We start from the raw sequence: 14,966 nt of genomic DNA, 5'->3' as shown, positions 1-14,966 counted from the left end.
CACAATCAAAGTTGCATTGCGAATATTTGCGATAAATTGGGTGAAAGTTGAAGAAAAAATCTCGATGAACTTAGTTACTTTAATAAACTGATTTTGGATGAAATCCCTTCTCACTAAATGCAACAATTGAAGCTTTTTTAATTTTGAGTGCTGCAACTTTATTACAGTTTACAATATCGCCTGATTAACACTTCATTCATTTTTATTCGATATGGACATCTGTCCATGGTTTTCTTGTGATTACCTTTAATGAGTTGCTACTATAGGTATCGATGAAAAATGTATGATATATTGATAATAGGCCTTGTCACCAGTACTTGTACTGTATTAGAGGTCAAGAATAAAGAAGTAAATAAATAAATAAAATGAATAAATAAATAAAATTTTGATCTATTTCACCCAGAAATAAAAGATGTGCATTATGAGAATCGTAAGTTATGTATTTTCATTTTCAGCATTATCATTACGAATCAATTTCTGGAAAAAAAATACACTATGATTCATTATTTCCTCAGGATATGAGTCTAAAGATATGAAGAGTAAAATATTCCCACACAACCTTAGACTGAATTTTTTCCCTGAATTGAAGTTTTTTATTTGAAAAGATAGATTCATTTTCCTTCTTATTATTTGACAACTTACCATATTTCATTGAAAAATATCTAATATGCCAATTGAAAAGTCTTCGGTCTACCACAGTAAAACACATTTTTTTGGCAAAATTCGATTTTATTATTCGACATAGTTGCCTTCGAGGGCGATACAGTGATTATAGCGATCTTTCAACTTTTTGATACCATTTTTGTAGTAGTACGATTTGTCTTTCGCTTCAAAACAGGCCTCAGTTTCGGCGATTACTTCTTCATTGGCGCTAAATTTCTTTCCAGTGAGCATTCTTTTGAGTTCTCAGAGCAGGAAAAAGTCGCTAGGGGTCAGATCTGGCGAATACAGTGGACGCAGAAGCGATTCGAAGCCCAATTCATGCAATTTTGCCATTGTTTTCATTGATTTGTGACACGACGCATTGTCTTGATGAAGCAGCACCTTTTTTTCTTCAAATGAGGCCGTTTTTCAACGATTTCATCCTTTAAACGATCCAATAATGCCATATAATAATCGCTATTAATGGTCTGGCCCTTTTGGAGGTAATCAATGTAATGCGCATCCCAGAATACTGATGCCATAACCTTGCCAACTGATAACTGTTGTGTTTTTCTCGCTTTGGATTCGGTTCATCGTATGCACTCAGCTGACTATCCATTGGATTCCGGAGTGAAATGATGGAGCCATATATAGACATAGATATTTTTTGGAGTATCTGATCAATATTCTATAATTAACTAGGAATTAAGTTTCAATTCATCACATTGATATTTTTTGAGCTGCTTGAAAATATATGAAATAATTAATTAAAAATAAAATAATTTCACATGGATATCAATCTCAAAACGGTGTCCAGATTTGACCCATTAACGAATTTAATCGGCAAATTCAGAATACAAACTTACCTTGAATATTTCTCTCTAGTACCTTTACACTAGCTGATACACGATACTTTATATACCTACTTTATGTAGTGTCTTAAGGGATTAAATAAAATTATTATTATTATTACTTCTCGGAGTATCGACCATGGGTACAGGTATTAGTATCTTCTTTCGAAACTTACTATTGTTCTCCAAAGAATAATTTACATTTTGACGCTCACCACCAACGAGCAAAAAGCGATAAAGCGGTTTTCCTAAGCGGAAGATCGACAATAAATATTTGTTTTAAATCTCAAACATACATCTATTGAACAAAGTCGGATTTTTACCAAAATCTCTTTCCAAGAAACCTCAACACATCCTGCGGAAAACCACAATTTCAAATTCAGGTCATATGTTAGAGAAAAACAATAGTGACGGTTTTTCCCATTTCGGAAACTCCTCACTGACGAAGAAAGTAAACATCACGGAAGAAAAGAATCCACCTCGATGCGTACGCGCTTGTCCATTCAACCCAAAACTAAAACCCGTTTCTGTATATACAGGCGGCCACACCAGTCAAGGTCGTCCGCAAGCATCAGACGTTTGAAAGATAAAGATGACGTTCTCTTTCGTAGAGCATTAGATAATAACAATGTTCCATGAAAGTAAAATGAGTCGGCAGCACCGACAGCTCTTGCTCCTGTTATCTCATTGTTATTGACTCCAATCAAAGAATAATAGCGGCCAGCGATGCAGCTGTGCGTGAGAAGATTGGACTCAGATTCCCTATTTAGATTATTACTAATATTAAATAACTTTCTTTCAGGCCGAGCTGGTGAATCATGCCTGCCGCTGTTGGGTAGATGACAAATGCACAAAGACTAGGTGAAATACCATGGGGCACGGACTTCCATGAAAACAACCATCGCGTGGATATCGATATTAGTCGATTACTGATCGCGTTTAGTGTATGTGCTCATTGCTGTCTAATCTGTGTTATAAGTTAGCTCAATTCTTCCGGTACTTCGAGTGTTTACCTGTCAGTATTAGAAACTGTGATCCTATCAGTATTTCGTTGATGTTGTACGTTTTTGTGATGATGTGAAGTGTTCTTCTGGTGGTGATTAAGATGCCATCCAAGAAGCAGTACGACTTGGTGCAGAATGACGATTATGATACAAGAATCCCTCTACACTCCGAGGAAGCCTTCCACCATGGAATTACATTCACAGCTAAGGTAAATATAAGTCTTACTATGTTTAGTAATTATATTCAATTGAACTTAGGACATACAGGTTGTTTCTTGATTGGATGCACAAAGAAGAATGAGAGATTCTTTGGATAATTTCAAGAAAGAAAAGTCTTATAAACATGGGACCATAAACGCTTTGCTTTCGAGATACAAGGTATTTCTTGTAGTCGTACTTTTTTGTGATGATTGTACCAGTTTATCAAATCTTTATTAATCTGCGATACAGATTCGCTGAATAAGTACCTTAATTTATGATTAATTCACCAGAGATTATCAAAAAATTGTTTGAAATTTTTTTTATCCAAATCGGTATCAGATACGAGAAGATTACAATAAATCAAAAATTGTAGTACTCGACCAAAGTTTCGTTCTGCATTTTCCTGAACAACCAGTGGTCCACCAAAAAAAAAAAGGTTGTGGAGGAAAGAAGGGGGCACAATTTCAGAAAAAATATCACCTAGTAGATTTGCATTAAAAGTCAGCAAATCTGGAACATATTGGGTTGAATATTTCGTGAAGTGTGCTATGAGAAAATATAAATTTCAAATCCCTGTATCTCTAAAACAAAGCCTTTGTGGTTCCTTGTTCATAGGACTTTTTTTTTCTTCAAGTGAGGAAACTATCATTTTTGTTTGTACCTCCAATGTAGGAAGAGTCTGTATTTTTCCGAAATTTATTTCGACCTACTAAAAACGCAATGAATTCTGGCCAGTGTTTTCGCAGAGTAGAGACAGATAGAGGCAGACAAAGACAAAAAATGCTTTTCCCGCAAACGCCGCAAAAGGTCGACAGAAAACAAAATTTCGAACGACCATATTCACGAAACCCTTAATCTGACTAGATTATGAACATATACGCGGCATTTGAGATCCGAACCTATCATGAAAATTTCTAATTTCTAGGTCTTTTAGTTCGAGAGTTATCGTTTTTTCGGCCGGACGGACAGACATTCTTGTATTTTGTTAGAGTTAAATGTAACTCTTGAGTTTTAATTTCAAGTGCTGGAAAGTCCTTCCAATCGAGAAAAATATCCAGTTTTTCTTTCTTGAAGCTCATCTCTTCTATTCCAGGTACTTAGTTTGTTGTAGTTTTTTACCGATTCGTTTTCTAGAGGTAGGTTAGTTCTGTCTTGTTAGCTAGGTTTCAATATTCAGTTAGTAAGGTTCATTGTAGAATCTGCAAAAGTAGTCTTCCTTCAGTTTTTTGAAAATATAACACAAATCCTAAAAGTAAAAATAGAAACGTGAGAATGAAAGAATCCAAGTTAGTTCTGCTAGTTCATTCGTTTGAGACTATTCATGGCTTGAAATTCGAAATTATGGATATATATTCGGAGAACAAGCACTCAAAAATGAGCTAGTCATTAGCACAGTCCTATTATAATTATTTCGCCTTGATAGCCAAATAGTTATTTATAATACAAGTGCAGAAGGCATTGATATTCTTCCACGAGTTCAAAATTCAAAAACGAGCCACGAAGTGGCGAGTTTTGGAATGAACGAGTGGTAGAATGAGCCTTCTGTACGAGTATTATACATTATTTTCTCTAATTCATTGCATTTTCATTGAAATTAATGAAATATTTCCATAAATATAATTTAGTGATTTTTGTATTGAAAAATGTTGGTTGGTAGAACTGATTTCTTTAAGGCAAATTGATGAATTGACAGATAAAGCCGTGGCGGAAAGTTCAGAGAACCAACATAGAATTATAAAATATAACCATGAAAACTGTGCGTTTCTGATATATTCTCGCACGATTTTGTTCTACAAGATGTGGAAGAATGAACGGAATAACCACAGAATTAGAGAAAAACTAGTACCTACTCATAGAAATATTTTTCAATTTTCAAAATATATCAGCTGGCCTGAAATCTTTCTGAAAACATACTCTCAATCAAATTTTATCGTTCAAATGCTGTTCAACCACACACCACACAATAGCGCCACAAAAGCTTTATTAAGTTTACATTTTCAACTGATTCTGAGTGAAATATTCATCAGGTTATAAATAGGTATTGTTGAATATGGAGAAAGAATTTCCATATGTTGAATGAAGTGCTTGATTTATGTGTAAAGTCTCAGGTGTTCGTATATTATTTGAAGGGTTAGATTTACCAATGGAAATCAACGATTACCAAGAACTTAGAATCTGTCGATTTAACAACAACTTGTTGATTCTTTATAATTTTTTTTGTAATTCATGATCATCATTTAATTATTGTTATGAAATTTTTGAATTTTTTTCCTAACATTCCATGAAACTTAATGATTGGAATCGAAATTACATAGGGGGTATGTCAATAAGTCTGCGTTTTCCGATTATTAGAGTTTTAAGGGGATGTTAGTGTTGAACGATGTTAATCTAATCTCGGAAGGAATTTACGACTAGAATTTTAGGAATATTCTGTCCAAGAAGGTTTTTTGTAATTTAGAGGCCATTACGCTGATGTTTCCGTAGATTATAAAAGTTTCTATTCCATTATTTGGAGATGCGTGTTTTCGTGAAACTTTTAGCACTAAAAGAGAGGAAAAATGATCAGTCAAAAAAAGGACCACGGAATTAATGATTAATGCTTAGAGCATAACGAAAGAACTCCACAAACCTCTGTTTTGTTATCGCTCTTATCTTATCCCATCAGGGTTTCTTTTGGTACATGACACAAGATATTAATTTATTTCCATGCCATTTTATGTTGCTAACAAAGAGTATAAAAGGAGGATTTTCTTCAGTAGATCGGTTTTTCCGATGATGATCGATCGTTAGCTCTTAAACGTAACTTTTTTCTGGGAGTTTCGATGTCATCTTCAAAATTATAATGAAGGGGAAAGCGAAAACATAGATTAATTTTCTTTGGATATTATAAGAAGTCTGTTAAAAAATCATCAACGACAAGGAAGAAGATTAATTGTGAAATAACAATTTGAATTTGCAAATGATAGAATAGAACTGAATTTATGAAAGTTATTATTTATATTTTGAATATCATTCGTAAATAAGTATGTCAGTCACTTATAATTTCCTAAACGAATAAGTAGATGATGTTTATATCTGATATATTTGTTTAGCAAAGAAAAAAGGACTTGGAATTGGATGCCAATAAAGTATTTGTGGTGCAGAACTTGAATATTTCAGAAATAAAATCTTTGGATTACTTCACTAACCATATTTTATCATAAATCTGAATTCGTTTTAAGAGATTCGTAAATAGCATTTCATTGATCTTATTGAAAGATATTCTCATAAGTTCGACGTTTTTCAGAATTCAACTGGTTTGCTTTATTTTTGATTTGTTTTTGTTTTTTATTCTGAATTTCGTAGCTGTCTGTGATATTTTTCAGAAGCTCAGGGGCTTGTAAGTGAACATAAAGTCAAGTCCCTAACAAGTCTTTAGCATTGAGACCACTGTGCAATGAAAAATTTCTAGAATTCCTGTTAAGAATATTAAAACCCATCCAAAATTATATGCCGTTTGAGATTTTTAATTTTGATCTATCCTTGAAATGAAGATTGCCAATTTTATACATCCAAGTTTTTATTTCTCTCATTTCATAGAAAATCTTTCTCGTCAGAAAAAAAAAACTGATGATTAATGTTAATTAATTATGAAAAGTGCAATGTTGTAATTTATAACTATGAAGCTGGTGGAGTAAAAAGTTTATGAAAAAAAATGATGTACCTATACTGTTCGTATATTATTTTTACTTTTATGTGTGTCGTAGAGGCTCCGATGAATTAATTTTTTGATTCATTAGAAAAAACCCTGGAAGAAACAGATCATGAAATTATTAAAGAAAGACCAAGAAGATTTTGTGCTTCAGAGTTTGGAGGATTAATCAAATTTTATGTTTCGATACTGAACTCGATACTGAACAATTAAATCTGTGGACGTTGATGGATGTTTTTTGAGATTATTTATTCTGAAATGATTTCAAAAGTTCATCCATGATAATAATTAACAATTTTTATCGATATAATGAATCTCATCAACATTTCCGTACTCTGAGTATTTTGAGTCATTGAGTCCACCTATCATTTGGGAATTTCAAAACGCCTCAAGATACCGTGGTCGTTTCAATTCCCGTTATTGAAACTGTTGAATCATGGAGTAAATTGATGATTGTCCGAGTTCACAAATTTTGGGAAATATTGTGCAATGTAGGTATCGATAGACAAAAATTATGTCCGGGGAGAACTTTTGAACTTCTATTATTTTTTTTTTTGTAATGATAAGAAATGAAATTTGTAAGAATTTTTTTGTTCGTATGGATGAATAAATTGAATTGAATTTTGAAATAATCATTTTTTCAGCATAAAATAATCATCGACTTCACATTAGTAGCATAGCACTTTTTTGTACTTGGAAAATTTGCAGTAGAACTTTTTCATAACAATTTATTGGATTATTTTTGAGCGCTCGTTCCCTAAGTTAATAATAATAATAATAACTCTTCTTAGCGGGGAGTGAGAAGCCGACGGCGAGGAGAAATCCTACGTGTATAGGCAAAAGTCGGGATAATAATATTTATTGATTTTAACAATTACACCATAGTACATTCTATGTTTGAAAAGTGAAACAGGTCAAAACAATACACTTGAAGCATGCAATATTGGATGAATTCCTGAATACTGTACGGTTCACAAATGATAATATATTTAAAGAGAGATTTTTTATAAGCACTATAAACATTCATTAGTTTAAGTTCATGAAGCGAGCCATTATGGATTCTGATGACGCTGTAGAATGCAGATCTTTCCATCAAAGTTGTTCGGTGTGGAGGATAAATGTAGTAGTGCATTCTCCTTGTATTATTTGAGTTTTCACATCTTGAGAAGTAGTGACTGTGTTTATTCATGAAAAGTAGAAGCCTGTAAACATATAAGCCATAAACTATTAGAATGGTATTCTCCCTGAAAAGTCCCCGACATGATTGTCTATATATCATTCTGAATATAGTTCTCAGTGCCTATTTTTGGGTAACAAATATCTGATCTGTGAAAGAAGAACTTCCCCAGAAAATTATGTCATTGGTCAGGAGTGACTGAAAATTAGCGTGGTACAACAAGGATGTCTTGATTCACATCTCTATCACTCAGTCACGATGTCTGTAATATTCGAATTTTGAGTCGGGAATGGTCCTCAAATGATAAGGTTTACCTCACTTACGACGAATCCGTCCTCAAATTCGATTCTGTCACACCGATAACTTTTGAACGGAAAAATATTCAGGTTAGGTTCGGATCTCGAATGCCTCAGTTGAGTACATTAATGGGCATAATATGACGATTCTATCAATGTGAAATTTTGCAGGAATTGTTATCTTCAAAATACCAACTGCATCGGTTATGTGGTCTAGGAAATAGTGAGCAATTTTTTTTCGATATTCTTTTTGAATTTTTTGTGCCTCCAATGGCATATGAACGACGAGAGCTCCTGACTTCAAGTTAGTCATTTCCTCATTTTTTGAGTTGTAACGAAGATTTTTCGGAATCATCATTTTAAAAACAATCGTAAATTTATCTGAATGATTTCATAAAATGTAATAGCTCCATTTACAATAATTGTAAATGGATGCTCTTAGAATAAATGGATAAAACTGAATAAAGGGTTTACCAAATTTATGAGATTAACGTTTGAAATAATTACGAGAATAATGATATCGAGAATGATATATTGATGTGTTAGATTTGATAAAATATCAGATTAATATTATGTTCTTTTATGTTGAAAGTCCTTCATAGCATTGCCGCAATATTCTTTTTTGACGAAATGTAAAATTACAGTATTTTTTCATACAATATTGTCGACCATTAGGTATTTAGATAAAATAATCATCATAGGATAAATACAGTGATTTTGACATCGATCTCCTAAATTAATTCAAGAAATTTCCTGTAAATTAAGCAAATGAAATGGCTTGGCGTTATGAAATAGACAAACTCCTCATCGAACCACGTGCTGAAGGTTCTGAAGATATTTTGAAATGGTTAAAGAGACAAGAAACCGTTTTCCCAGATTTGACTAAAATGATCGAAGATTTTTTCTCCGTCAGCATCTTCATAGCTTTTATTGAAAGACAATTTTCCAGAGCTGCTCTGACTGCAAGGTTCTTTTCATTATATAATTTTTTTTATTGATGTCCACACTACACGATAAAACTGTTAAAATCAAGTAGATTGATATAATAAATGAATATAATGATAAATTCTTGACCTGAAATTGAGAAACTACTATTTGACTTGATTCCAAGTCAAGTAGCTCGAATATCAAGTCAAGCCGTGAATCACTACCCTCTATGAACATTAATGAAGGTATCCATGTAAATTCCGATATTTATTATAGTATGAGAAATATCTGAGGTGGACTCTTTTTCTAATGATCCTAAAGGTTCATAATGAAGAACCGTAATCTCAGTGGAAAATAATCAAGCAGAGAAACCTTGCACATTAAATTCGGAAGTTAATTATTCCACTTCATTCCATTCCATTAACGTTATTGGAAATGATGAACCAAAAAATTAGCTGAACGAGAAATGCTAGAGGTGCATTTTCGAAATTAAGTCCGAATGGATCAGAAATGGAGTTTGCCTCTCATTTGCGTCAGAACAAAGAGCTCTTGTGAATTTAATCCTTTGTTAACTAGATGGTTCATTGTACGGTGGAGTTTTTCGAATGATGAATTTTCAACCAGAAAAAAACCGGACAACTGTGAAAGTAATTATCTTATGTTCCGGAATTTAATTTTGCTGATGATTATTGTTTCCATGAAAGGATTAACAGCGAGATTAACAGTGACCTATAACACCTCTTTAGATTGATTGGATGGTGAATGAGCATGAACATGAAAGCCTACATTTGACGGCAAGAAAAAATGTATTTATTCATTTATTATCGCAGAACATACAATGATATGCAGTAGTTCGAGGAAACCCCCTCTAACATAGAAATAGCCTCAAATAGTGTAGGAATACTTTACAATGTGTGGGTGATCCCAATAATTACACAATCCTCAACTGTATAACTCGAAACAAAGAAATAACAATAAACCACAGCGAAAAATAAAACAATACGCTTCTTGCAACATAAGATGAAAAAAGGCAATGTTGTTCATTAGCCAATGTCAGGTATCTATGGAAATATGAGGTAAATTAAATTAAAATCGTCCTCTGAAGGAAAGTACGGAAAAGAGGCATGTGTCTAGTTAGTGTTTCTGGTATATTGAAATTTATCATCTCCAATAGACGAGGACAATCGAGTAAATTAAGTAGTGGAGTAGCAACAAATCGACTATGCGCCTCCTTGAACAAAGATCACCAACATAAAAGAATGTGTACAAAAAACCAAAGTCCATCTTCCGGACACGATATCTAAATGCAACCTCAAGAACCTCCTCTGAACTCTCTTCAAGCCATCAATGATAACTTGGGGACCAAATACAAGAGGCAAACTCCAGACCGGAACGGACCAAGGCAAAATACAAAATTCTCAAGGTGTTCACAGAAAAATCATAGCAGTTATGTTACGGATTATGAAACCGAGCATCTTAAATGCTTTGGCGAGTATGTGTGATATGTGGCCTTTGAAATTCAGTTGAATATCCAGCGTTACTCCCAAATCCCGTATGAAATTCACTCCTTTCAATTTGATGTTATCAATGTAAAATCGCTCAAATAAACTAACATACCCCTATGGAAGCTGATTACATAACATTTGTTTAAATTCAAGGCTAAGTGATTGTACTGTGTCCATTCGAATAGTTCATTAAGATCCCTCTGAAGATGAAGAGCGTTACTGAATTCCTTGAAAGTGGAGTAATTTTTTAGATCCTGCGCGAACAATAAAAATTTGGTTGTTAAATGTATACCAATGTCATTGTCAAATATGTTAAACAACAAAGAACCCAAATAGGAACCTTGGGGTACGCCGGAGTTAACATATGTGATCCCAGATATAGTTATTATACCAGACAACTTGAACCTGCCCATGAAAAAACTCCTGATCCAAGATAGTATGGACCCTGACAAGCCAATAGCCTCTAACTTTGCCAGTAAGATGTTTAGGTTAACTCTATCAATTGCCTTGGACAAATCAGTATAAATTGCATCCTGCTGAGTTCCCAGACCCAGACCACGCAAGATATTCCTATAAATTAATAAGTTCGTTGATATTGAACGACCCCCACGAAAACCATGCTGCTCATCCGCAAAAACTGGACTGAGCTGCCAACAAAGGCAACTACAGACAACACTCTCTGATAATTTCGGTATGCATGATTGGATTGCAATGCCTCTATAATTCTCCCCTTGCTTCCTATTACCAGATTTATGTATTGAAGTAACAAAGCTACTTTTCCAATAAGTTGGAAATATGCCACTGTTTAGAGATATATTGAAAAGAGAGCACAATGGTCTAGACAATAAGTATGTACACTCTTTCAGTACATTACAAGATACACTATCAGGTCCAGCTGATACCTTCTGCTCTAGATTTTTAATCGAATGAAATCCTCAGTGACCGAGACATTGCATAAGGATATACTCAGACTACTTTGATATTTTATTTTGGGTGGGACTACTTTTGAATTGCTGAATAATTTTGAGAAATATTGTTCAAAAGGATCTATAATCGCTTGTCCATCAGAAACCACCTTACAACCATAATGTAAATTCTTAGGGTGATCAAAGTATCTCCTTCTTAATCTAGTATAATACCAAAAATATTTTGGATCGCTATTAATTTTGTTCTGTTACAATTTAACGAAAAATATGCTGCTCAATATGCATAAAGAAGCTTGGGAGATTTTCTAAGATGAAATATTTCCCTTATTTTGAAATTTTGGAAAGATTCATTATAGATTCCCTTCAGAAAATACATTTCAACCACATTGAATTTCAACCTGAAATAGATAACTTCCGTAAGGATGTCACTCAATAAGTCTTGAATCTGGCGTTCAGATGGCCGCAGAAATCATACCACTGTTTTTCTCGTTAGCACCAAGCAAAATAAGTCTGGATCGAGATATTCACGTTAAGTGAATTTGTTGTTGTGAGAATGGATTAAAACGAGTTTCGTGTATTTATAGAGCTCTTTGTCAGAAATCGATGAAAACCTTGTTCAAATTATAAGATTCCCTAGTGATAACTGTCTTTTTGCGTGCCTCAAAAGAATTCTCTAGAAAAAGAAATTTGGCTCTAATGAAGGCGAAAACAAATATTTTCTTACAAAAGCTAATGAAAAGTAAGAAGAGCGTTGGACTTCATGTATCACTCTTGAAAGTAAGTAGGTTCACTTAAAAAATCGAATTTTCAAAAAAAAAGTGTTTCAATTGTTTAGAACCGCAACTAATTGGGTGAAATATTATTGAAGACATAAAGTAATACGATTGAATGATAGTAAATTTATTACTCACATCAAAATGATGATATAGTGAAAATGATTTAACGTGCGTTCATTCAAATTCGTGGTCAAGGGTGCTGTGGAGAAATTAGAGTGGATTTTCTGTGATTACAAGTAGCGCTTAGCTTGTACCACAAACATTTGTGAATCTGGGAACTACATATATGATACAAGCTAAGCGCTACTTGTAATCACAGAAAATCCACTCTAAATTCTCCATGGCACGCACTCTTGACCACGGATTTAAATGAACTTTCGTTATTTCTGAAAAATATTTATTCAAATTGAAAATATCTGTGTTCAATGAAAATCTCTGAATAATTGGTCAAATAGCCTATTTTTCCATTAGAGGAAAATATGTTAATTTGAGGGTAATCAAACTCTCATATTGATGAAGATTCTCGAGGAAATTTGTATTGATTTATTGAATAATTTCCAGTTTTGTGATTCATATTTTTTATAAGACGAAAATGGTTATCTCGAAACAGTGTTTTAAATTGTGTAAACAGGGACAAGTCAGCCAGATCCATAGGGTAAAACGGGTTTGTTGTTCGACAAGATTTGTTAGGGTTTCATTGTGTATTTTGTGTCTATGCTGAACGAAGAAAGTCAACAGAATATACTGGATGCTTGTTCCCTATCACTGAACTACGAATAAACGGGGCATATCAATTGAATAATGGGAATATCAATCAAAACGTCAACAGCAATGACAACAAAACTTCAAAGGGACACGAATTACGTTATATCATAGAGATAAAATATCATACCTCTTGTGTCTATAGGTTACATTCAAAAGATCACTCTGATCATAGAGTAATGAACATAGATAGAGGGAGTATACGCAATTTTTACATGCCCCACAACATGGTTAGATTACGTTGTCGGATTGTGATATATTTTCAAATCCACAATTTTACTATCGATATTGTTATGAATGTATATTATATTGAATGAAATATATTTATTTGAGTTATTTCCGATTAAATATGCAAATTTGAATATTTGGAATCCGATATTTTTTCTAATTGTCGAATTTTTCATAAGTAGAATATTTATTATTTTCTGTATCTACCTGCTGAAATCCAAGGTTTGGCATTTTTTGCTCTCCTATTGTCATCGGTTGTTTTACGTCGTTTGGCACGCTTGAAGTTCGTTTTCTGAATTTCTGATATATTTAGGTATTTATTTCAATATATTTTGAGTTAATGTGAAATGTTGATTAACTATGGGACATAAGAAGTGCGTTCTTCGTGGAGAAACTCGCGAATTGAGTGAAATATCGTATCACTGATATGTTTTTTTTTCCGCGCGCTTCATGTCATATTGGGGACAAAATTTGCTAACTAAAAATGACAGATGCTCCCTATAGGTATAGGGAGCATCTGTAATCCTCAGAGTAATAAACATAGATATGTTTATTACTCTATGAGGATATTTCAGATAACATGGCTGTATTCCACACTGTTATTTTATTGAACATTTTATCGATCTCAATGTTCGAATTGGAACATTCATTTTGTTAGGATTATTTCTCGTTGAATAATAAATAGAGTAATCTTTACTCACTTGTATGTTCATTGCTTTGCAAAAAGAAAATGAAAGTTTGGAACTCCACTTCTATTTTTAACCCTATTCTTCTCCATTCATAGAGTATATTTACATTGTCATTGTCTTGAAGTTAATCATAGAATACTAGTTCTTATTTTTCTTAATATTTTTCATAATCCTTTAATCCTTCTAACATATATTATACTTACCATATATTTAATACCATCAGTTCTTGGTTTTTGGATTCTTTAATGCTGCCATCTAGTATATTGAAGCAATATCCGATAAAATACGTTCGAGAGCAATCTGGAACGTTACCGAATAATCTTTTTATACGCTTTCCTCCTCATATTCACATACGAGCTTCACACCATCGGCACTTCAATAGTTACGACAAGCACTCATCAATTTCCTCGGTTTTCAGAAGGGCCATCTTGAACCGATCTTGATGCGCTTTGTGATCCTCCGCTTTCTAAGCTCTGTCCGGTGAATGACCCACTCTCGCTGGCATCGAGTAACCACTTACGTAGCTGACGTGATATTCTGTGAATTTCCGGTCTTGCCTGATATTCCCAATTCTGTTCCTGTCGTCGACAACTTCCATGATATTTCGATTAGTTTAGGACAATTCAGCAGATATCTGTGAACGTGAAACTTGGATTCCGAGTCTGGACATGATAACTTTATAGTCTGTCTACAGGAAATGTAGAAGCTTGGCAAATTTGAACTTCTGGAATACTGCTGGTGTCAGCAATATAGTGAGGAGATGGTGGTCGGTAATATATGCTTTATCCTCAAACGTAGCTGAATATTTTTCAAATAGAAGAAAATTATGCCCTTCGCTCCATAGTACGTTAACACTTCCTGGGCGTTACCAGTAAAAACACTTTTATTCTTGATTAAACAACTATATTTGTCCACATTGTTTGATATGTGTAGGTACTCCATCGCTTTTATTAATTTCCAATACCTTTTCTCTGTAGAGGGATTTGTCTTTGCTTCAACCTCAGCAATGACTTCATCATTATAGCTGAATTTCTTTCTCTGGAGGATTCTTTCAAGGTCAGCAATAAGTCAGTAATCACTGGGGGCCAGATCTGGAGAATAATCTGAAACAGACTGTGAGCGTGATGATTAAAGTCTTAAATGGAAAGGGGTTTTGAGTGACAGCTCGTTTTTAAAAAAATTATATTCACTTGACCTGTTTTGTCAGTACGTATAAAAAACGAGTAGAATGGTTACGAAAGCAAGAGTTGCAATGAGATAATAGTTATTTCTCTAATTCTGTGGTTATTCC

The 14,966-nt window shown here is 33.6% G+C and overlaps 1 protein-coding gene across 2 annotated transcripts in view; it reads left to right on the top strand.

The window, feature by feature from the left end:
* The window catches only part of LOC123672071 (capon-like protein), a 175,704-nt gene that overhangs the window by 58,526 nt on the left and 102,212 nt on the right, over nucleotides 1–14,966 (top strand). The window contains exons 1-2 of one of the 2 annotated variants that reach the window (XM_045606054.1): nucleotides 2,095–2,227; nucleotides 2,296–2,706. In XM_045606054.1, the coding sequence (XP_045462010.1) occupies nucleotides 2,599–2,706 (108 nt within the window). In that variant the 5' untranslated portion in view covers nucleotides 2,095–2,227; nucleotides 2,296–2,598. Of the gene's footprint in view, nucleotides 1–2,094; nucleotides 2,228–2,295; nucleotides 2,707–14,966 lie in introns of those variants that run through there. The other variant, XM_045606053.1, reaches the window with a different exon arrangement.

This window comes from Harmonia axyridis, chromosome 2, assembly GCF_914767665.1.
Source record: "Harmonia axyridis chromosome 2, icHarAxyr1.1, whole genome shotgun sequence".
In the NCBI taxonomy this organism is placed as follows: Eukaryota; Metazoa; Arthropoda; class Insecta; order Coleoptera; family Coccinellidae; genus Harmonia; species Harmonia axyridis.
Note: the sequence above shows the minus strand (reverse complement) of the source record. Positions and strands in the feature narration are given on the sequence as shown.